The sequence below is a fragment of the Monodelphis domestica genome, chromosome 3 (assembly GCF_027887165.1).
Source record: "Monodelphis domestica isolate mMonDom1 chromosome 3, mMonDom1.pri, whole genome shotgun sequence".
NCBI classification, from domain to species: Eukaryota; Metazoa; Chordata; class Mammalia; order Didelphimorphia; family Didelphidae; genus Monodelphis; species Monodelphis domestica.
Window position 1 is genome coordinate 344,239,428 of NC_077229.1, and position 24,295 is coordinate 344,263,722.

Here is a 24,295-nt window from a genome sequence, read left to right on the forward strand (position 1 = left end):
GAGTTTTTTCAGAACCTAATTATGTGGACCTAGATTATACACAAGTGTATATATGTGTTCTTATTTAGAGGTTTACTCCATCATGGATATGATATGACATGATACGGCACAACACAATATGGTATGGTACGGTATAGTATGGTGTGGAATGGTATTGTATGATATAATATGACCTGGTAAATTAGGAATGAGAGATATATAATTCACTCCAAAATTTCAAGCTATTTTTTCTCTGCTTAGAAAAACAGTAACTATTTTAATCAGCAATCTTTACTATGATTTCACTGTGTGTACAGTCTTCTATTATGTATATGTACATATATCACACATATACCTTATCTACATCTATGTATGCATATATACATTATACTATTTGTGTATATTATTCAAAATCTTATATATCTAAATATAGACATATGTTTTGACATACATTTATACACAATTATATTCTATAAAATATAGAGATGAATATGTGGAGATAAAGGTAGAGATGGATAGATGATATAGACTAAGATGTGTCTCTAGACATAACTAGATAACTATATTTCAGTATAACTGGTTTTCTTTGAAATTCTATGCAGTTTATTTTATGCATTTAAACACTTGATTCTTGCAAGGGCTTCATAGAATTCCCAGACTGCAAAAGGCATCCATAACACACAATAAAAATATGTAGATTGCCTGATCCCCTTATTCAAATTTGACAACCAGCTCCAAGTTTAGGAACACAACTAGAAGTGAATAATTCACCAGGAAGAAGGAGAGTGTAGACCCCCAAACATTTTCTTGATTATATTTATTTCTAATATATACTAAGATGTTGTACTGGTCACTGGAGATACAAAGTAAAAAAGCACAATACCTGCTCCAATAGAATTTACAATCTAACAAGTGGTATAAGGCATAGATACAAATAAGTGTGTTACAAAGTAGAAAGTGAAAAGGACAGAATTGATCCAAATTATATTATAATTCTGACAGTGTTTGGTGCATACCCAAACCATCTAAAATGTTATTGACTACATGGGAGATGTTTGGGAGATAGGAAAACAGACATACATAGACATTCAGTCGTGGTCTGCTGTGTGACAATATAACCTTTTTCCATTGGCCATGTAGCTAGAACTGATCTTTTAAAACTGGCAGGCATTCTTCTGCATTCTTCCTAAGAATAAAGGACTTTTTTATTGATAGCAGATAATACCATATGGTAAGGGGAGAAGAATTAAGGGCTACTTCCTTCCTGCTCCTCATGCCATGTGACCTCAAGAAATAGGCTTGGGATTCTTGAGCTTATTTTATTTTCCTTTTCAGTTCTAAGTACAGGTTGTAGAGTCTTACTTGGCTCAAGAGCATGAGACAAGCACATCTGAAAGTCCAGAATCCAGATTGGAAGTTGTAGCCAGTCCAGCAGAGAAGCAAGGATCTGAGGTTTTATTCCACTGGGGCCTTGGGCTTGAATCTGGGACTAATGCTATGTAGGAACTGTGTTAACGTATGAATCTAATGCCATTTCATACCCTGACCTGAGAGAGAGAGAGATAATGTAGAGAGGATTATGTCCCCAAGGTGTTGGAAAAATTGTTTTCCTATTTGTTCTTACTATATATTTGAAATAAATATTCCTTTTTTTAAAATAAAAGTTCACATGTTTAGTGGTGAAGTGGAGATGGGATGCTAATCAGTGGGCTCTTAAAAAGTGGGGAACATAATCAGTAAGGATTTGAGCCAGTGGAAGAAAAAAAGAGTCACCCCCCTACTATCCCACCCATTCCAATCCCCCTCAGGGTACTGGAGAAGGGGAAAATGTGACACAGTTGACCTTCAAAGAAGATGGCCAGTGTGAACCCATGTTACATAACAAAATTTGAGAAGGTAGAGATCATTTTCAGTGAAGAGAAATCAATGAAGATTCATGAAGTAAGTGTAATTGATCTGGAGCATGAAGGAAGAGGATTTTAACAAATAAGGATGTGTACAAAGTGTGTTTCTGACATGAAGGACAGTTTTTATGATTTCATGGAGGCGCAAAAGAAAGGACAAGAAGAGGGATCGAATCAGTTTGGCTAGAACCAAAATACATGAAAGAGGATATAGTTAAACATGGACAGGACTTTTGAGCTGCCAAAATGTTTATTTTTTCCTTTAAGCAATGTTGGAACCACTGAAGATTTTTGATGATAGAGTAATATGATTCAGGAGATTATAGGATTTTAAAGAGAAACCTTAAAAATCAACTAGTTGAGGAGCAGAGAAACACGTTGACTTTCCAAATTTTAGTTGGAAAGCAAGTATGTTCCATGAAATACCATTGCCCTTTTACCCAGTCAAGAGAAGAAAATGATTCTTTATTCTGGTAGAAGCAAAATCTTATGAACTAGAGAATATTTCAGACAAAACATTTTGAAAAGATCAACTATCAATATATTGAATGGAAATAGAGAAGTGATAAGATTTAATTAACAAATATGAGTACTAGGAAAAAAAGAATATATACAAGTTAAGGCCTCCACTTGTTTCATCTAGTAAGAAGAGGCAGATAGCCATCACCTTAAATATATTTATATGTGGGGATTTTTGTCCCATTTTTTAAAGATTTAGAATTTAACAAATTTCATTTTGCATTTTAGAACTATGAACTTATTTCAGAGTAGCTATGTTAAAGAGAATCCAGGCATAAACTCAGGTTAGCAAAATAAGAGTTGCCCAGTAAACTTATTTAAAGTCACATGTATTGGCTTCATAGAATATTTACAATCCAATTAGAATAGCTGTAGCATCTATAAAGTTTAGGAAAAGAATTTAATTGGATGTAGCTTCCCCCTTACAGCCTAGAAATTCACTTTCGACATTCCCATTATACTAAAGTACAATCCATTTTGAGAGACTAGAGAGATGCTGTGCATGGCATGCATGGAGGTAAGGAAAATGGTAACCATGAGTGAGGCTACCAATGAAATGAATGGGTCAGAAAGTGGGTTGGGCAATAGTGAATCAGTTGGTATGCTTGCCATTCTTTTTTTTGTTAACTAAGGAAGCTAGTGTTGGAAAAGAAACAAAGGAAACACCAGGGCCTCCAATTTGACTATAATTTTGTCCGCTTATGGTTGTTCCCTAATAAAGCAGGGACAATTTAAAAAGGAAGTCACCACACACTTACACACACATGCACACATGCTCTCTCTCTCTCTCTCTCTCTCTCTCTCTCTCTCTCTCTCTCTCACTCACTCTCTCTCTTCATCCCCTAGCTTTCAAGGACATACGACTTTGCCAGCAAACAAAATGATGTCATTCTTTTTGATGAAAAATAAGAATGGGTGATCAGCCCTAAATAAAGTAGAATTTGGGAGCTGCTTTTCTACAATGACACTTCCAGTGGCAGATGCTGCCTCAGTGCCATCTTCATTAATTTCTACAAAGGATTTGTGCATGATTTTTGATAAATATAAACGTCCTCCTGAGGCAATTCCTGAAAGATCTGCTTTTGATTCATCAAAGGCATATGCCATTCCCAAAGCTTGTAAATATCTCTTGACTTGATAACTTTCTTCAATCCTGATACGAGGAACATACACTTCCACAGACTGCAACTTCATTCTTTGGGGGCTGGTCCAGTTCATTAAATTCTGATAGGTCAATTTATTTTCAACCTGGAGAGAGTTCATAGACCATTTAAATCATGTGATCATGAAATATACAAAACAATTTATTTCAATAAATAGAGCAGGAGCAACCTATGCAGATTTTGTTTTCTTAAATTTAAAGGCTAGTTTTAAGTCACCACTATGATTTAGAGTACTAACAAATATTTCTAGAGTGATAAGGCTCAGGATGGATGAGGGACTGCTGATTTTCAAGAAAATTGTTGGTCTATGAAAGAGAAGCCGGTCTATAAATCTATAAGGAATCCATTCCTGATTAAAAATAAATATCTAAAGCAATGAGATATCGAGAAAGGAGTGCTAGATTTCAAATCAGGAGGTTGGATTGAATGTGCCTTTCATATCTTTAAGTAAGTCTCTAGCTTCTTGGAGTCTCATTTTCTTCATCTGTAAAATAGGTATACTAATACCTGCCATGCCTTTATCACAATGTGATTGGAAATGTCAAAAGATAATATAGGCAAAATATTCTGTAGACTTTAAAGCACATAAAATTTTGATTATATCATTGTTGTTATTGCTATTAACCAAGATAAAATTAAAATATACATCCTCCACTCAAATCTTCCTCTGAAATCTAATGATGGAATGGAGATGGAATGGAGAATTTGGACTTTTGAAATGTATTCTAGTGAAACATAAGTCCTCTCTATTCCTAGCAAAGTAAAGGTAGCCTCTGCCCAGTTGTCTGGGAGTTGACTTCCATCAGTTAGGAGAAGTTTATCACCAAGTTGGTTCCCAAGTTGATGAATTTTTTTGGTCCAATCAATCAATAAGCATTCATTACTTACTTTGAACCAGCAGTTGTGCTTAGCATTGGGGATGCAAAGAGAGGCAAAACTAACTCTCAAAGACCATAATGGCTAGCATTTATATAGTGCTCTAAGGATGGCAAAGTGCTCTCCATCTGTTATCTCATCTGAATCTCACAACTCAATGAGGTAGGTATTATTATTATTCCTATTTTTCAGATAATGAAACTGAGGTACAGAGAGGTTAAGTTACTTTCCCAGGGTCATTCCACCAGTAAGTTTCTGAGACAGGTAGGGCATCTCTGACAACTACATGTTCTACTTTAAGCAGCAAACACACTGCCAAAATCTGCATAATTTTTATATGATAATCTGTGTAAATCCTTTTACATTTTTCAGATGACTCTCTCAAACATTATTGCCTTTAATCCTCACAATAATCCCATGTGGAAGTTCCAAACTCTAGACCAGTGATGGCAGAGATGAAGAGCCAGGCCCCATCCCACCCCATCCTAAAACCAAATGTCATGCCCCTCCCCCACATGCTGGGTATACCCTGCCACCCCCTTACTAGGCAAAGGGGCAGATAATGTGAAAAAATGTCATCAGGCATGGTGAAGAGGGGAGGGGAGCAGCTCTCCCAGTCCCTCTGCCTTTCTAGTAATGGATTCTGGAGCCATGAGAATTGGGAGGATGACTGAGTGCCCACAGAGAGCACTCTGAGTGCCATCTTTGGCATCTGTGCCATAGGTTCACCATCACTGCTCTAGGCCAATACAATTGTTTTCAAATGAAAATAATTATATCCCCAAAGAAGTCATTAGTAATTCACTTTTTTTGTATGCTCCACATTCAGCATGGCTTACCTCTGATAGATTATTTTCAGGTAGTAGTATGTACATGCTTATCCCACCAATATATCTGAGCTCAAGGACTTGCATATCTGGGTCGCTAATCAAAGACATGTTAAACTTGCGCTCTTGATGCATGAGACTGACTGTTTTCCCAGGGCACTGAAGAGAAAATGAAAAGAAAATGGTTGAAACCTATATTCCTGAGAAGCCCCAGTGTAGCCACCTCCTTCTGGTCTCCTCTGCTCTTTGCCTCTGCCACTTCTGTTGTTGCTGCCACCTCCCCCCCTCTCCCACCCCACTCCATTGTCACCCTCTGCTCTGCTCTAGCTCTGGCTGCCAACTCTCCTTTATTTATCTCACCTTCCTCACCCTCACAGCTCACATACACACACACACACACACACACACACAAGGTCCTCTGGGGCAAACCCACAGGCATTTTATCTCCTCACTGATATCACATGTCCACTATCCAGAACCTCTAATAAGGTGACAACTTAAGACCGGCAGGGACTGAGGATTATATTATATAGAATCCAACCATGGAAAGACAGGAAGACACTGCATACTGTTCAGGGAATTGCAGATAATTATGAGAAGAAGAAACTTGTGAAAGCTTTCAAAAAGAAATTTGCTTGTAATGGTACTGTGATTAAACATCCAGAATACAGCAAGGTTATCCAACTTTAAGGTGACCAGAGAAGGAACATTAGTCAGTTCCTCCTGGAGGTTGGCATTGTCAAGGAGAAGCAGCTTAAGGTTCATGGTTTCTAAAATGAGCAAAACCACATGGAGAATTTCTTGAATAGTTTTGTTCTCTACGCTGAAATGACTACCTTGTGAAATGAGTGTGCAAGTAAACGGACTTTTCATTTATTTAATCAAAGTTTCATTTACATCTGCATGATTACAGAAAATATGTCTGTAGGCTAGTAACACATAAGAAAATTGCAATAAGATGGCAACTAAGCCCCTTATTCATCCTAACACATTTCCAGTTGAAAGTATTTTGTTTCAAGTGTTTATTGTTCAGTTTATTACTTTTCACTTAAAATATTTTTGTGGTATGTTGCCACTTAACAATAAAAAAGCTTCTTAATGTTTCTGTGAGCAGTTATGCTCCCAAATCTAAACAAGACCCAGTTACAAGCACTTAACATTTTTTATTAATATAAACTTTCTCAGTAAACAGATTCCTCCTTCAGTAAGTATTTCCAGGAAGAATAAACTTTATTGTGTGACATTGGAAGCTAATCCATTGAGCCCCGAAGGAAAAGGGAGCATTTGGAGTTTGCTTCCCTTTCCTCCAGCATAATGGCACATTCCATGACCATTCCTTGTTTACTGATGAAAGTCCTTAGACCATAATAAGTGCAGTACAGAGCTGAATTCTATCTTATCATCAGGGCCACAATTCAGTTCTTTGTGAATTAAAAAATCATCACTGGAATTGTGCTCCTCTCATGAAAATTAGTATCATCTTTTGCTCTTACCCTTATTTTATGGCTCATGCCTTAAAAAGTAAAATAAGTGGAGGATCTTCATTTTCCTATTCTAAATAAAGAAAAGAGAGAGTCATCTTGGGAATAGTATGAGATAAGTTGGACATATTTAGGTTGGGATAACAAGATGGGGATGGGGGTGGGGGGCATTCTGCCATGATTTAAACACTCAGAAATGCAGTTCCTCTTCATAGCTATTAAATTGTAATGGAGACAATAGCCCTGATATTTTTATCAAATGAATTAATATAGTTGCACAGTGTTCAAGCAGAATAGCCAGAACAACTAGACTCAAATATATAAGCTCTTAAGTAATAAACTCTAAGGACAGGCACCTTGCTTTTTATTCTTCATAGTGGTGTGTATATACATAGTAGGTGCCTGATAAATATTCATCAAATGAATAAAGTGAGTCAATTTTGATTAATCAGATGATTCTGTGAAATGTATGTTATCAATTGTGTGCCAGCTGAACTTCTGTCCATAATACTTGATAAATATACTTGCCTCCTTCAAGAATTCATTCTGTTCACCCATGATTTTATAACAGGAAGGGGTGCTGTCTTTTGTTTTCCTTAATGGAATAAAATATTAGAACTAAGACTTAACTATTCACTTTATAGTTAAGTTTGGAGTTTGCATTGTAGTCAAGATCTTTGGAAACTCTTTACTTATGGAATCAACAGTCTGGTAATGTACCATATACATGTGATATGTCCATTTTAAATAACCAAGAGATGTGTTTAGTTTCATGTGCACCATAATATATAACATTAGTGGTCTTTGGGGGGAAAAAAGCAAACCTGTGTTCCTTCTTATTCCTATTCTTAATAGAGTATATTTAGGAAATCTCAGAAATATTTGCTCTGTTTGTGATCCTTAGGAGCCTTTTGCCATGTGGATTAAAGGAAGAAAAGTGTCCTATTCTTATCCCCATTTCTGGGATGCAATTCAATTTGACAAGAATTTATTGAATTTCTAAGCTTGCTAGAGATGTTGGCAGGTTTGTTAAATATAGAAAGATAAAAATGAAATCCCCTCCCCCCCTCAAGATGTTTACATTTTACTTGAAGAAAAAAACATGCATAAAGATAGGTCAGTACAAAATATACACAAAATAAAGTCAAAGTAATAGGGAGTTAGGGGGCACTAACAACTGGGAGAAGCAGGAAGTCTTTTGTGCCTATTTACCTGGCCTGAACCTAGAAGGAGCCAGCAATTCCAAGAAAGGGAGCTGAGGAGGGAGGAGTATTCTGTGTATGGAAGATAACTTATGCAAAGGGAGAGAGGCAGGAAATGGAATATGATGTAAAGGCAGGACAAGAAATAGGGTAGTTAGGCTGGAATACCAAGTATGTCGGGAGTATTGTGAAGTTTGTACGTAAAGGTAGGCTAGAATCAGGACTAAGATGACTGGATTTAGCAATTAAAGGATTGTTGGTGACCTTGGGGAAGGCAGTTTCACTCTACTGGTAGGAGGAAGCCAAATTACAAGGAGCTGAGAACTAAATTGGAAATGAAGAAATGAAAGCAAAGAATGTTGACAGGGTTTTTCCCTCTTAGGAATCTGATTGTGAAAGGGAGGAGAGACATGTGAACAAAGTTTGAAAGGGTAATAAAAAAAGATTTTCCCTCCTTTTTTGAAGAATGGGAGAAGACTGCACATGCTTGGAGACAGGAGGATATAGAAAACAAAGAGCAGAAAATGAGAGAAAAAGATAGAGGAAGAGCAGGAGGTAGAAGAGAAAAAGAAAGAGAATAGGAAGGAGGGAGGAGGAGGAAGAGGATGGGAGGGGATGAGATGAACAGCACAAAAGGAAGAGTTGTCCTAGTCAAGAAGAAGAACCAATTCTTCCACCAAGATTGATGCAAAAATAAAATAAAGAGCACAAAAAATGCCCCAAAAGATCTGTCTGGTTTCATATTCCACCTCTGACACAAACTGAAACCATGGGCAAGTCACCTAACTTTTCAACACCTCAGCCAAGCTCTTAAAATGTAAGTTGCTAAGTAGGTGGCTTGTATCTGTAGAGAGATCTCTTTTATTAAGAATTCTCTGTTCTAGTTAAATCACAAGTCTTATCCTCTGGGATAGTGGGGAGGTAGGGGTGGGATAGAAAGGACCATTATTCCCCAAAGTCTGAATAATCCATTCTTTGTTCCTAAAAGAACACTTATATGACCAACTTGTCCCATTATGCATTAACTTTTAGAATAAGCAATTATTTGCACATGTTCATATAATATTGTGCCCATTGCAATTCATTTAAATCAAGCACAAGAAAACAATTCCTCCTGGGATTCCATGCTTAGTTTCTCTCTACATACCAAAGTCTGTGCACTGGTTTCTCCTCATTCCACCCAGATAGTTAATATACCTAAAACTGTAACAGGTCTAGGTAGACACAATCACATTGTCTTAGAGAGATTTCAGTGTGAACTGCATTCAGAAGTCAGTGAAGAAAAAGAAATAAAAATATAGAAAGCCATTTGGTAACCAACTTTCATGAACTTTTCATTTTACTAGGTCCTGCATAAGTTTCTTAAAACTTCTAATCTGAAGAAATGAACAAATAGCATTTAACCAGGTATTTTTATGAGAAAAAATAAGACTATATTTATGTCTATTTTTTCATCAATTTTGATGATATTCATGGTACATGAGATTTTAGGGATCCCAGAAGACAACCTACAAAGGGAAATTTTATTTGATTGCTTTGTGAGTAAGCAACTGCCTAAAATATTAACAACTTAAAAGAAATAATACATGATAACTGATGCAGCCCATGGAGCCTCTTGGAAATAGAGAAAGGCATAAGGGGAGATATAAAGTTCTTTTGCTCTAAATAGAATCTTTTGATTTTAATATTGAAAAACTAATTACTGACATGAATTACTGAAGGAAACTAGTTATTGACAGGTATTGAATTGACGGTGCTGCTATGGGGTTGCTACTGGAGCTGTGGGCCCTGGAGCCTTTCTGCTTTCAGTGGGAAGATGGGATAGTAGAGACACCAAAATGATGATGCATGATCATTTACTAACAGATTCAGGATAATAAATTCCAGATAAAAAAGTAGCTGTCTTCCTTCTCTTTTTATTTCTACCAGAAACAGTGGACATTTATTCCAAAGCTTTCCCGTTCTGTAAATCTGGTTCATACTTTTATCTTCATTACTCTCATAAGTGATTTAGATAAAAGTGTGATTGATCTTAATTGTGCCATTTTGTAGTTCATTATTTGTGAGGATATAGGCAGAGTGACAAACGAGCAAGAAGATAGACCTTTCCTTTGTGAATGTCAGGACAAAAATGAGTCCTTTTCCTCCTTTTCACCTTCTAACTAGAGACTTCTGGGGAAAATGATAGAGAATATGGATTGACATTGATTTAAATTTTATTTTAATAAATATTGTAAAGCAGGGTAAGAGTTGAATCTAGGGGTCTCTTACCCCTTAGGTGAAAAGTGAATCAATTGACATTATTATCTGCTATCACCTCACTATAGGGAATAAGATATTTCTAGGAACACATTAATAATTTTTAAATTAAATTTTCTTCTTATGTGTGAACTTAAATTCAATACAAGTGCAAATTATTGTATTAGCACTATTTTTTTCATGCACAATAAGGAACACAGAAATACTTTTGCAGAGGTAGAGCTCAAGGCAATGTTCAGAGAGTAGGTTCTGTTCAATGAGAAGAGGAAGAGAATAGTTGGCAATATCCATTGCTACTCACATCTAAAGGTGGGGGCCAAATGGAGGGAGTAAATCCCATTCCCTTCCTATAATGGTAGTCTAACAGAATCTTTTTCAACTTCATCCAAACCTCCAGACCCTCATAGATAACTTACTACATTGGGCAAATATGATCTGTTATTCACGTATATTACAAAGTCCATTGGAAAACATGCTACAAGAAATGTGTCTAACTATATAAGGGGGGAATTTATTAATACAAACTGTACATTTACAAAAGTTCAGTTTCATGTAGTCTTTTATATTCCTCTTTGTATGTTAAAATAACTATATTTGTTTGATTATGAAGTCCATAATTAAAAAGAAATTTTCATTTAAAAAATCAGTTTCCTAGTAATTTACTAGACCCCAAAATTATATAAAGCAGTGAAAAGTAAAAGCCTTCTGTATGTAGTTGCAAATTGTAAATTTTAAATAGTGTGAAAATTCAAAAATTAAGAGTTGACATTTTCAACTTGCCTCAAGTAAATTATTTTTAAAATTAAGTTGGTCATATATGATTACTTTGAAATTCCTTGAAGAATTATCCATCTCTTTCTTTGCTGCATGAAGTATAAGTGCAATTATAGAAAAATGTTTTTTATTTAATTTTAAATATTTTTTCCCCAAAACCCTCCAGAGCAAAGTAGAGTGATTAAAAAATCATTGGGTGAATTGTTTTTATTTCTTTTAATTTTATATTTTTCAATGAACAAAAACTTTTTTCCTTCCCATCTCTTATAAATGTTTGTTAAATGAATAAAGATAGAAATATAAAAGTAGAAAGTTCTACAATTTGACCCTGCATAGCCTCCTGATTTTGATAATGCAGAAAAATGAAAATTTTCACTGACTCTCAGAACACAATGCTTAGACAAAGAAAAATAATTAAAGACATCATAGATGTGATAGAGATTCACATACCTTGGGGGACTTGAAGCGGCAAGTTAAAGTTTGACTTTTAGAAAATGCTCCATCCCACTTCCCTTTGAAGTACACAGCATTTACCATCACCATTACTACTGATGAACTAATGCTATCTGGTGGACAGATATTCTTGATTTTACCTTTTCAAAGACATTGAGGAAAAAAAGGAAATGTGTTATTTTCAATAAAATGGTAATATTCAATAAAACTTTTCCAACAAGACTTTTTCAATAAAATAATAAAACTTTTCAATGAGATTACTCTGTCTTAGTGCAGCTTATAATCATTACAATATTCAAAATTCCAGCTATCATTTTGGCTCTGATCATCTTAAAAATGATGAAGAAATACTTCTTTGGTAATCAGAAGCCTTCTGAAATGTTCACAATCTTAGATTCTGAATTAAAGAGTTTAGTAAATGCAATGAGTTTTATTTATAAAGTTTTCTGTTGTTGCAAAGATTTTTCACAAATCTGATCTTGTTTAAACTTCAGAAACACTTTATAAGGTAGGGAGATAGACTATTATTCTATTACAGGCTGACCAAGTCTGAAAGATGCTTGATTTGAGGGCGTATGTAGCAAGGCTGGGTTGAGCTCCCTCAGTCTCTGACAGGTCCCTGCTAGAATTAGTCAATAGAAAGATCATTGTAGAAGCACAGGGAAGGTTTAAGCAGTGGTGTTCATTAGATCCAGATTCGCAAATACGTAGTGAGGAAGAACAAACGTATCAAAAAAAGGCAATTTGGGAATTAAATTCCAGCATGATTCAGACTACACTTGTGTTTATGGTAGGGAGAAGAAAATTAAAAATCACAAGGCTTTTAAGGCCTAATGTATCACTCTGACTTCAGAGCATATATTATGATTTTGGTTTTTCAATTCAGTGCTAAAGCTAACTTGTCCATGATCTATTTACATATATTCATTAATAAACAACATGTATTAATTATATATTATGTTATAAAATGCAATATATTATATATGTTTAATAATGTAGAACACTGTGCCTAGTCTGGAGAAGATAAGACCAAGAAGACAAATTGTTTAATCCACAAGGAACTTTCAGATTAAGATTCATTTCTTAAATGCATACGTTAAATTGATATACTTGGTTTTTTTAAACCCTTACCTTCTCTGTCTTAGAATCAATAATGTATATTGGTTCCAAGGCAGAAGAGTGCTAAGGGCTAGGCAATGGGGGTTAAGTGACTTGCCCAGGGTCACACATCTGGGAAGTGTCTGAGGTCAGATTTGAACCCATCTCTGAGCCTAGCTCTCAATCCATGGAGCCACCCAGCTGCCACTAAATTGATATACTTATTAAGCCGCAAACCACTGACTAATATTTGTATGAGGAGAGAAGTAGTAAATACACAGTTGTTAAGTTGGGTTTCACAAAATCTGAGAAACTACAGAGTGCTGGTGATTCCTTGACATGAAGGCATACCTTTTTAGCAAAAATCATCTTCCAGTGAGGTTATGTGGCTATGAATGAATGAAATGGCTATAAATACCATTCTTGCCAAAGAATTATGGTGGTGAATGATTCAAAGGGAAATAGAGAGACACATGTGGGGTTTAATTTATAGAATTTTATTGCAGCAGTGATGTAAAGGCTATTGTAAAAGAGATAAATGAGGAGGAAAAAGATGTGGATTGGCCACATAATGAACAAGTAACACTATGGCTCACATGTTCTGCTGGTACCCACACAATGTCAAGATATCTAGAGGAAGGCCTCTGGTTATATTAGTGAATCTTCTATAGAATTATTACTATGAAGTATACAAACAAAAATGCCAGAGAATGAGGAAATGTAGATGGGTTGAAAGCTGCACTACCAAAGGAAGTGAATGAAATCATAAATCCATCAAACTGTAGAAGTATGTTGAAAAAACTGAGAATCTGGTGCCCTAATATTTGACCATTAAGTCCAGTTTTTAGTTAATTATGAACAGACAACCAGGTGGCCCCTAGGAGAAAAACAAGCTTATATTCTCTCTCTCTCTCTCTCTCTCTCTCTCTCTCTCTCTCTCTCTCTCTCTCTCTCTCTCTCTCTCTCTCTCTCTCTCTCTCTCTCTCTCATTTTTATGAGAATAATAGCTAATGGCCAGATTTCAGCCAATGTTCAGAGAAGGCAAGGAGAGGTAACAAATTAATTCATTTCACTTCTCTTTCCAATGTTAATTTTATAGGTCTCCTTTAGCAATTAACTATGCACTGCTTCGTGACAATTCTTGAATTTTTAAACTGACCTCTTGGGATTTTTTTGTATTACTATTGAACGTATGATATTTTATATTTTGTTTTCCCAGGTAGACTATAAAATATTAGAAGGTAAAGACTATGCTTGAGATTTTTTATGTCACCTTGAAGATTAACACAACACTTTATATATGACTCAATGACTATTGGGCAGATAGGTGGCCCAGCAGATAAAGTTCTGCACTTGGAGTCAGGATGATCCTGAATTCAAATCTTTCCTCAGAGACTTATTAACTATGTGACTTTGGGAAAGCTATCTAACCTTTGTAAGCATCAGCTTCCTTGCCACAAAATGAGGATAATAACAATAATATCTACTACCCAAAACTATTGTGAGGATCAAATGAGATAACATTAACTACAAACTTCAATGTGCTAGATAAATGCTAGTTATTTTATTACTGACTTTTCAATGTTTCGGTAAAGTGGTGGAAACAAAGGCCTCTATCATTATGTAGCCATAATTTATCCAGAATTATAGAATGGTAGAGCTAGAAAGAAACTTGATGGTCATTAAGTCTAATTTTCTCATTTTAAAAGTAACAAAAATTAGATCAGAGGATTGAAGCAATTCATTCCCAGTCACAACATTTGTGAGAGAAATAGAGCTGAAACTCAGTTCTTCTGATTATAAGATATACAAGACTGCAATAATTTTGCACTTTTGCCCACTGTTTACCTCCCTTTATAATGGAGATAATAGCTACACTTTATTATTCCTCCCACAAACACTTATTACATACTTTGTTCAAATCCCTTTTAAGAACTGTATCCCTTCAGAAGGATATACAAATAAAAAGAGCAGCTTTGAAAGCAGAGGGTTGTATTTATCATTCAGGGACAAGTCAATGTATCATATCTTGTTTCTACACAATTATTTTCATGTTGTCTCTCCCATTGTCTCTTCCATTAGACTGTGAGCTCCTTGAGATCAGGTGCTATTTTTTGCTTTTCTTTGTATCTTCAGTCTTTGGCACAGCATCTAGCATATAATAAATGCTAACAAATGCTTACTGACTAACTAAAAGGAAATTGTATGCCATCAAGATTTGCAGTTTTATGTGCAAACATCCTTTTCTATTTTAATGTACATGGAATTGGCTTAGAGTTATATTTGCTGAATGCAGAGTTTTTAAAAATCAGCTCTTTTGCAGGGTTTAAGTTTAAAAAAAGAAAATAATTTTATCCATGAATGTCTTATAACAGCACAATATCTGGATTGGTACAGAAATTCATTTCTCCAAGAAATCAAACTCAATCACAAATTAATCCCAGGTTCCTCCTTGGGATCAGCAAGCCAGAATGCCATAAGAGATAGAATGATGTAATTGGACTTAGGAACACCTGTATGTAAATACCTATTCTAGCATTTCAATTGTGTGACCCAGGTAAATAATTTAATCTCTTCAAGACTTGAACAACCCTCTCAGGCAAAAAGAGAGGCCATTAAAGTCAGATGAGTTTTAATGTTTCTGGTCATCAAGCTTTGGGAAATTCCTCTAGCTCATATTCAACAGTCTCTGATTAGAAAAGTAAGTAGAGGAGGTAGATAGTAAAAGTAATTCAGAACTGAGATAAGGCAAAAGATGAATGACACAGAATAAGGAAGAGAGAGATTCTGGAGTAGAGGACAGTGTATGATTGAAATGGCTAACTAGGGTCAAGATTAGAAAGGGAAGAAAAGCATGTGAAGCCAAAAGAGCAAGGCTAATAGTCTGAGAAAGAACTGAACAGGAGAGGAATTAGTGGTCTCAACAAGAGGGAATAGCTAGATGGGGTGATATATAAGAAGAGATAGAATATAGGAAGTTTAGGTCAGATAAAGCAGTGGCAGACTCTCTAAGGAAATAGAATACTTTGGGGTAAAAATGAGATCTAGTTTATGACTAGACAGTTAGCCACTCAATATTATTTCTTTCTGGCTAAGGTATAAATGAATATTGATGATTTCATTTATTGCTCTTTCTCAGACACATTGAAGATAGTCAGTTGGTCATTATATGTTTACTTGTTAATTCTTCATGACTTCATGACTCCTTTTAAGGTTTTCTTGGGGAAAATACTGGTTTGCCATTTCCTTCTCCAATTCATTTTACAGATGAGAAAACTGAGGCAAATAGGATCAAATGACTTGCCCGGTCAGATAGCTAGCAAAGTGTCTGAAGCCATATTTGAACTCAAGAAGAGGAGTCTTCTTGACTCTGGATCCAGCACACTTTCTAGTGCAACTCTTAGCTGCCTAGAGCTTAAAAGCAACTGCTATGTGAAAGGAAATTTCCTAAGTACTGGGGTAACAATATAAAACAGTTCAGTGATGCTAAATGATAGCATTAGTTACTATGAATAAGAAGAAGCTTCTCTTACCCAATAAGGAATTTTCTGGGTTTCATTATGATCTTATTATTCATGTGTAACTTTGGCAAGTATTGTACTTTTTTAATGGACACTTACCATTTGTTTTATCTGCCGTCCATTGGTTAATCTTATTCCTAGTTTCTTCTATATCAGTGGTAAAGTCTACACGTTCTACTTTGGCATTGTATAAGCTTCCAGCGCACTTTAAAAATTGCTAAAATAAAAAAATGTCTTATATTAATAGAATAATCACTAGATAAATATAATATATACAGGTACCCCTTCTATATCATGAGACTTAGAAGTATAGCATCCCTGATATGGAAAAACTACATAAAATTTTTTGGTCTTCCCTTTGTACCAGAAAAGAAGTTTGGATTTTTTCTATGGAATGTTTACAGTAAAAGAAATTATGTATATTTATGGTATTAAAAGATAAAATCTGTTATTATATTATACTATTCATATATTTTATGTTCTTTTGATTCTCTAAACCTTTTCTGTCTCATATGTTGCCTGTGGTTTCTGCAAAATTCTCAAAAAAAAAATTCCCATTTAAGGAAAGGACCTGTTTGTTCAAAAATATTTATAGTTGCACTTTTTGAGGTGGCAAAAAATTGGAAAATGAGGGGATGTTCCTCAGTTGGGGAATGACTAAACAAATTGTGGTATATGATGGTGATGGAATATTATTTTGCTATAAGGAATTATGAATAGGATGATTTCAGAAATAATTGGAAAGACCTATGTGAACTGATGCAGAGTGAAAGAAGCAGAACCAGGATATCATTATACACAGTAACTGAAATATTGTGGGATGATAAAATGTGATTGACTTTTTTGCTACTAATAGCAATATAATGATCTAGGACAATTCTGAGGAATTTATGAAAAAGAATGCTGTCCACTTCTAGAAAAAGAGCTGTTGGAGTATAAATGCAAATGAAAACATATGATTTATCACTTCTTTATTTGAGTATATGATTTGGGGGTTTGGTTTTAAAATATTATTCACTTACAAAAATGAATAATATGGAAATATGTTTTGAGTGACATTACATGTACAACTGAGATTAAATTGCTTGTCAACTCTGGGAGTGGGGAGGAAAAAAGGAGGGAGGCAACATGAATCATATAAATTTGGAAAATGTATAAATTTGTTATTAAAATAAAGATAAGACTAAAAATTCCCTTTTAAATTTTTATGTTGACTTTTGAAGGAGGTCAAGATATGGAAGAAATATGTGTGTACACACATATAAATATATTTATTATATATATAACAAGTATGAGCATAGGTGTGCATAGAACATTGTGCTTATGGACCTTTTAATAAAAAAGTGGTATTTTGCCTCATTTCATATTTGTATTTTAAGCAAAATTGAGTTGTCATTTTCTTTAAATATCTAATTTTTTGTTTCTTAAGTTTGGTGAACAAATTGAATGCCCTTATCATCACGTATTCAATAACTTCAACCTTAAAAAATAAGAAGAGAAATCTTTTGGAATATCCCTAGCAAATGTGTCATTTACCCTTATGTGCACTAAGTACAATAAAGCAGAAGAATTAAATCTGAGGAGGAAAAAAAAAACAACACCCTAATAAATCTTCTAAAACAGATCTATCTCTCTGCTCCATCGTTCCCTCTACTTTCTTGGAGAAAATAATAAAGTACATTTTCACATCTGGAAACAGAATATTTGCAGTTATGAATTACATAAAATGGCAGTAGATATTTGAGGGAAATGCAACAAGTTCGAAAGGGAAGGAACCTAATATTGAAATCAGGAAAATACGAATTCAAATCCTACCTCTAACATATGATGACTATATGGGACCTGGGCAAGTCACTTAGCCTTTCTTCTAGGATTATAAGTAACAAGAGCTACCAACACAAAGGAAATCACAAATCTATTTGAGAAAGAATTTTTTTTCCTCCATGGAAAATGCATGGGATTTTCCTAACTCATTAATCAAGAATCAGTCAGGAAAATTAACCAGAAATTCCTATTATCTCTAATTCCTATAATTATCTCTAGTGTTAGATTAACTGTATTCATGAGAATGGGAGAAATTCTCACTCATGTCATTAACATTTACATAAATGATTTTGCAAACTCTCTAACTTCCCAATTCCTCAGCCTCCTTAAATTCCCTCCTCAATCAAATATATAGATGTTAAAACTAAGTCTCACCATTACCCACAAAGGTTCTAATTCCTTAATTAGAGAGTGTACCATAGTTCTGTATGACCTAAATTTCCTATATTCTATTTCTTTCTTATTATCTCTCTTAAACCTATTCCCTCATATGAAACCTCTAATATCTCTACTGCTCAGTTCTTTCTCAACATTTTTTATTAGCTTTACTCTGACTTCAGTTGCTTTTCTTCCCTTTCCAATCTTGACTCTAGATAACCATTTCAATTATATACTACTCTCTGGTCTGGAATCTTTCTCTTTCTTATCCTTGTCATCTTTCACTAAATCTGAGCTCTGGATTACTCGCACTATCCATGTACTCCTTATCATAGATTGTGGAATATGAGCTAAAGGAATTCACAAAATCCTTATGAGTGGAAACATTAAAATTCATCTGATTTCAACAGGGCACTCTCTATAGCAGGAGCAATCCTTTTATTTCTCCCTAATTGGTTCTCTATTTTACTCCCTCTAGAAGCTATTCCAGAATTTCTCTTCCTTTAAAGATACTCTTATGCCATCTCTTCCTACTTTAATGAGAAAACAAGATTATTCAATGTGAGTTCCCTCTTCTCCCATCCTCTTCATCTAAAAAACACTTCATAACCTTCCCCACTTCCAGACTCTGATAATGAAGCAGATTATAAACTTGCTGAGTTTACATGTCTACATGAGCACTTCTTGTTCTCATGTCCTCAAATCTTCAACAGACTGAGAATTTCATCATCCCTCTATCTCAAAATGCCAACTTATCCCTATCTAATGCTTTCTATCTTACTGTCTTTAAACATCCTTATGTCCTTCATTCTTGACAAAATTCACTGGACTCTTATTTCCTCTCAAGCTATCATTATCTATCTTTCCTCCTTATATCAGAAGTCTTAGAAAAGCTATCTACATTCAATATTGTCACTTCCTCTCCTCTCCCTCACTTCTCAACCCTCAGCAATCTAGCATCCAATTTCATCAATCAATTAAAACTCTCTCCAAAGTTTCCAGCAAAATTGCCAAATCTGATGATCTTTTCTCAATCTTCATTTTCTTTGACCTGTGGCTACCCTTGACACTGTTGACCACCATCTCCTTTTAGACACTCTCTTCTCTCTGGGTTTTAATCCTTTACACTTTTCTGGTTCTCTTTGTCTTCTTTGCTGATTATATATATGTATAATATATATATATATATAACATATATATATGTGTGTATATATATATATACAAAATGCCCTAACTATAGTCCATTCTGATATTTCTCTTCTCTTCTTTCCCAGTAACTTCATTAGCTCCTTAAGTTTAATTAAAATCTTTATATAGATGACTTACAAATATATATAGCCCTAATCTCCCTTCTCAGCTTCAGTCTTGTATTACCAATTACCTATTATACATTTCAAACTAGATGCACCAAAGATATCTCAAATTCAACTCATCCTAAGTAAACTAATATTTCCCAAAAAACCCTTCCTCTGCTCCAAACTTTACTATTTCTGTTTAATGAACCAATATTTTTCTAGGCTCCCAAGTTTATAATTTTAGCAATGTCCTCAACTGTTTACATTGTCACCCAACATATTCAATTGGTTCTTAAATCTTGTCATTTCTGCATCTTAAAACATCTCTCATCTAACCTCTTCTCACTAATTACATAGTTTCAGGCCCTCATTTCCTTTCACCTAGATTATTGCAACAGTCTCCTAGATCTCCCTACCTCAAGACTATCTCTGATCCAGTCAGTCCTCCACATCAATTTTCCTTAAATGCAAATTTGACCAAATTAGCTCCTCTACTCAAGTGATTCCAGTAGCACCATATGACCTATAGGGTAAAATATAAACTTCTCTGCTTACTTTTTTAAATTCCTCACCTAGCCTTTTTGGATCCAAATATCAACCCTCTGTGATCTAGCTCAATTGGTGATCTCTAAGACGCTCACACAGAATACTACATTCCCCATCTTGGTGACTTTGCACTCACTGCTTATCCTCCAAAGTTGGGCATCTAGGTAGCACAGTTGATAGAGTGCTGAGCCTGTAATTAGAGAGACTTATCTTTATGAGTTCAAATCTAGCCTCAGACACATACTAGCTGTACAACTCTGCACAAGTAGCTTCACCCTGTTTGCCTCAAGTTTCTTCCTCTGTAAAGTAAATTGGAGAAGGAAATGGCAAGCTGCTCCAGTATCTTTGCCAAGAAAACCCAAAGTGAAGTCACGAAAAGTCAGACATAACTAAAATGATTGAATAACAAAAAAATTCCGAACCTGGAATGGTCTCCTAATTGATTTTGTATCTTACTCCTTATCCGTGCCTCATAAAATCAGTCTCTTCTTCCAAGATGCACCTTAAGCATCATCTTTTACACAAAGTCTTTATTGATGTATCCAATTGTTAATGTCTTCCCTCTGAAATTACCTTGTATTTAGTTAATATGTTTTTATGTGTTTTGTTCATACAACTCAAACCTGTATTTTCTGATATCAAAGAGCTAGGTAGTACAAGTTTTCCATCTTATTGATGAAGAGCCTGAGGTTCAGAGCAGTTTAGTGACTTGCCAAAGCTCAAAACCACTTCTCCTGAGTCAAACTATCCATTGGCTATATGGATATATAAAAGTATTTATATTATATATGTGTATATACATATGTATTCTCTATATGATTATTTGTATCTCTGATTAGAATATGAGTAACTTGAGAGTAGAAATTATTTCAGTTTCGTATTTGTTTCTTCAGCTTCTATATGGCATACAGTAGGTGCTTATTGATGGATGACTTTAAGCCTATATATATAATGATGACTCAGATTTTCCCAGGACAATGCTAATTTCAGTAAAAGTAAATATATATTTTTAAACCCTTACCTTCCATCTTAGAATCAATACTGTGTATTGCTTCCAAGGCAGAAGAGCAGCAAGGGCTAGGCAATGGGGGTTAAGTGACTTGCCTAGGGTCACACAGACAGGAAGTGTCTGAGGCCAGATTTAAACTTAGGATCTCCCATCTTCAGGCCTGGCTTTCCATCCACTAAAAGTAAATATACCTTTAATACAGTTTTGCAAATGGAATATCATTTGTCAGTTTATGCCAGATTTGGAGAATAGAAAATCTGGTCCCTTCACCTACTGGCACAGGAAAGTGAAACAGTGCTTTTACATGATTTATGGAGAACACCCATTTAAGGAATGAATGGCACAGCCCCCAGGCCTAGATCCCCAGGATCCCAGAATGGACAATGCACAATACAAAGAGGGAATGATATTCTAAATCCCCTAAATGATATATAGTACAGAAATGGTGTTCACTGTTTTCTAAGTTCAGTTATCTTACAATTCTGGATTTTGAGTCTTGCTATGATAGTGCATTGCCCATTGAAATACTAGACAGTTTCATTCTGTCCTTTTGGTTATCATTATATTAGAGAGATGTAGCTTGTTTTCAGTGACCTCTCTCCCCCTCTATCTAATCCGGGAAGGGCATTCATTGAGGATTAACATTTAATTTTCAAGAGCAAATATCTTCTTTAACAGCAGGTAATGACCGGATGGTCATCAGTTAGGTCACTTTTTAAAAATTTATTAAGGTTTCTTCAAGCCACATTCCCAGGATTCTCTCAGGGACAGGTGTGGATATTTGTACTTCTAAATCTCCCACCTCCTGTTCTATTTACTATCAGATCCTGAGATGATTGACTGTAACAAATTACTACTTTCATTCCCAGGTAAGGTTTTTTAAAACCAAATGCATTACCTCCCATGCCCTCAGGAAAGGTGTGTCTCTTAGACAATAAACTTAGACTTAACCCAAGTGGATTCTAAGAGGGAAGCTTGAAGCTTGGCACCTTATTATTATTAGTAGGGTGTGTGGAGAAGTATCTTATCTCCCTCCCTTCCCCCAGCCCCATGCACATCGATCATTAATCCAGAGCTGAGAGGAAAAGCTATTCCTATAGAGAACCCCATTTTCCTTGCCAGAGGGGACATAAAAACCTTGTGATATTCACACCTGAAACCGTAGTAATGTGAAAACCAACTCTGAGAACCATACCTGGAAGTCCATCTTAAGTGTTCCTTTTGTTGTTCACTTACTCCTGTTGTGTACAACCCTTCATGACCCCATGGTCCAGAGCTATTCATGGAGTATTTTTGGAAAGAATGTTGGAAGGGGTTTGCCATTTCCGTCTCCAGTGGATCCAGTGGATCCTTTTGTCAGGGAATCAGAGATCAAGTCTCTTGCCCAGGGTCACACATCTAGGAAGTGTCTGAAATCAAATTTGAACTCAGGTCTTCCTGACTCCATACCCAGCACTCTATCCATTTAGTCACTTAACTGCTTCCTAGGCATATAGAGGCTAAGTGATTTGCCCAAACTCACACAACTAGGAAGGATCTGGGGCTGGATTTGAACTCAAGTATTCCTGACTCCAGGACCAGTGCTGATTCCAAGACCACAACTGCTTTTGGTGTTCCTTTAGACTCTTATCCTTTCATAAGACTCAAGGAACTAATATACTCCTTAGAATGTGCATTAAATAACACTAAATCACTTATATATTGGGTATCACAAGACACTGCAATTTAAAGCCTAAACTTTAACATATTATTCAGGATGTCCCAAAAGTCTTAGTATAGTTTAAAGTTTTAAAACCTGTTATTTTTTTCACAATCTTGTGAAGTAAATAGTATACATGTTACTCTCTCCATTTTATAGTAGAAAAAAGAGAAACCCAGAGAAGGAAAATGGCATACCTAAGTTCATATACCTCATACCCATATTTTTTACATCAGTGACCTAGGGATATAAGTATAATTATTCCTATCTTATTGATGGGGAGTCTGAGGTTCAGGGAAGTTTGGTGACTTGCTATATAGTCCCAAAGCTCAAGCCACTTCTCCTGAGTCAAGCTCCATGGCTCTTTCCATTTAAACTTGCCAAAACTAATTATGAGAAGTATTAAATTATCATGTAAATAATATTTGGGGCAAATATTAGTAATAATAATAATGATAATGATAATCTGTTAAAGTAAAAACAACTCAGCTTACCTCATGAAAATCAAATATCTTTTCTGCAAACAGACCATTGGCTATGGTGAGTTGATATTCATTTCCAGATGTGTTTATTTCTGAGAGAAGTGTTCTCATCTGGGATTGGAGTCCCTGGGTGTTGCCAGATTGTTATTAAAAAGATAAAGACAAGTAGTTAATTCATTCCTGGAATTGGAAGATACACATATGTAAATAACTACATATATTTACAGGATGCTGCTAAAGGGTGGAAGCACATTCATGGAATCATTAGGCAATACAACCTTATATATAACCATTAAGAAATCAATACCGTGAGAAAATTATGGGAAATTAAGGGGATTAGTATAGCGAGTGGTTAACTGTGGGAACTGAGTGAACCACATTGACTCCATCTGTGACTCAATTCTGGAGCTAGCCTAGTTCCTTCTTCACTCAGGTATGGGCCTAGTGAGAAAAGTTTATTTATTTGTGGGAATTGGGAGAATACCTTGTTGGATTGTTTGAACCTAGCCCTGAATGGCTGGAAAGCTGGGCCACCTGTTCCTGAAGTTTAGAGACCCTTATCCAAGGACCTGGTTTATGTTGACCAGAAATGCAAGTGTATCCTGAGAATCATGCAAAGAATTTCTCATAAGTGTACATTTCAAGTAACTATTTGTTTTATCTGAAAATTGGCCCCATACTGCTCAGTTATTCTATCCATGTTCCTTTGATTGTTTATAGATAATTGGGGAAGAGTAGGATATATCTTTTCCTGAATTCAGGGAATTGTGTGTATTCATTCTCCCTCTCCCAACTTGGAAAGTCTCTAATCTTTCATCCAATTACAAATCAGAGTACCTACTGTTGTATCATTTTCTTTTAATTAATTGGTCTTATTAAATTAATAGTTTTTCATATATAAAGGTTTTTCTTTCCTTGTATTTGGGATCCAGCTCCAGGCTGTGGAAAGGTCCTGGTCCCAATTGTTTAAGTAATCAGTGTGCATTGATTAATAAACCAATATATT

The 24,295-nt window shown here is 35.3% G+C and overlaps 1 protein-coding gene across 1 annotated transcript in view; it reads right to left on the minus strand.

The window, feature by feature from the left end:
- Window positions 1–833: 833 nt before the first annotated feature.
- The window catches only part of SERPINB7 (serpin family B member 7), a 41,950-nt gene continuing 18,488 nt past the window's right edge, over window positions 834–24,295 (minus strand). The window contains exons 4-8 of the mRNA XM_007486871.2: window positions 23,302–23,415; window positions 16,156–16,273; window positions 11,435–11,577; window positions 5,281–5,427; window positions 834–3,650 (exon numbers count right to left, since the gene is read on the minus strand). Coding sequence (XP_007486933.2) covers window positions 3,252–3,650; window positions 5,281–5,427; window positions 11,435–11,577; window positions 16,156–16,273; window positions 23,302–23,415 — 921 coding nt within the window. The 3' untranslated portion in view covers window positions 834–3,251. The remainder of the gene's footprint in view (window positions 3,651–5,280; window positions 5,428–11,434; window positions 11,578–16,155; window positions 16,274–23,301; window positions 23,416–24,295) is intronic.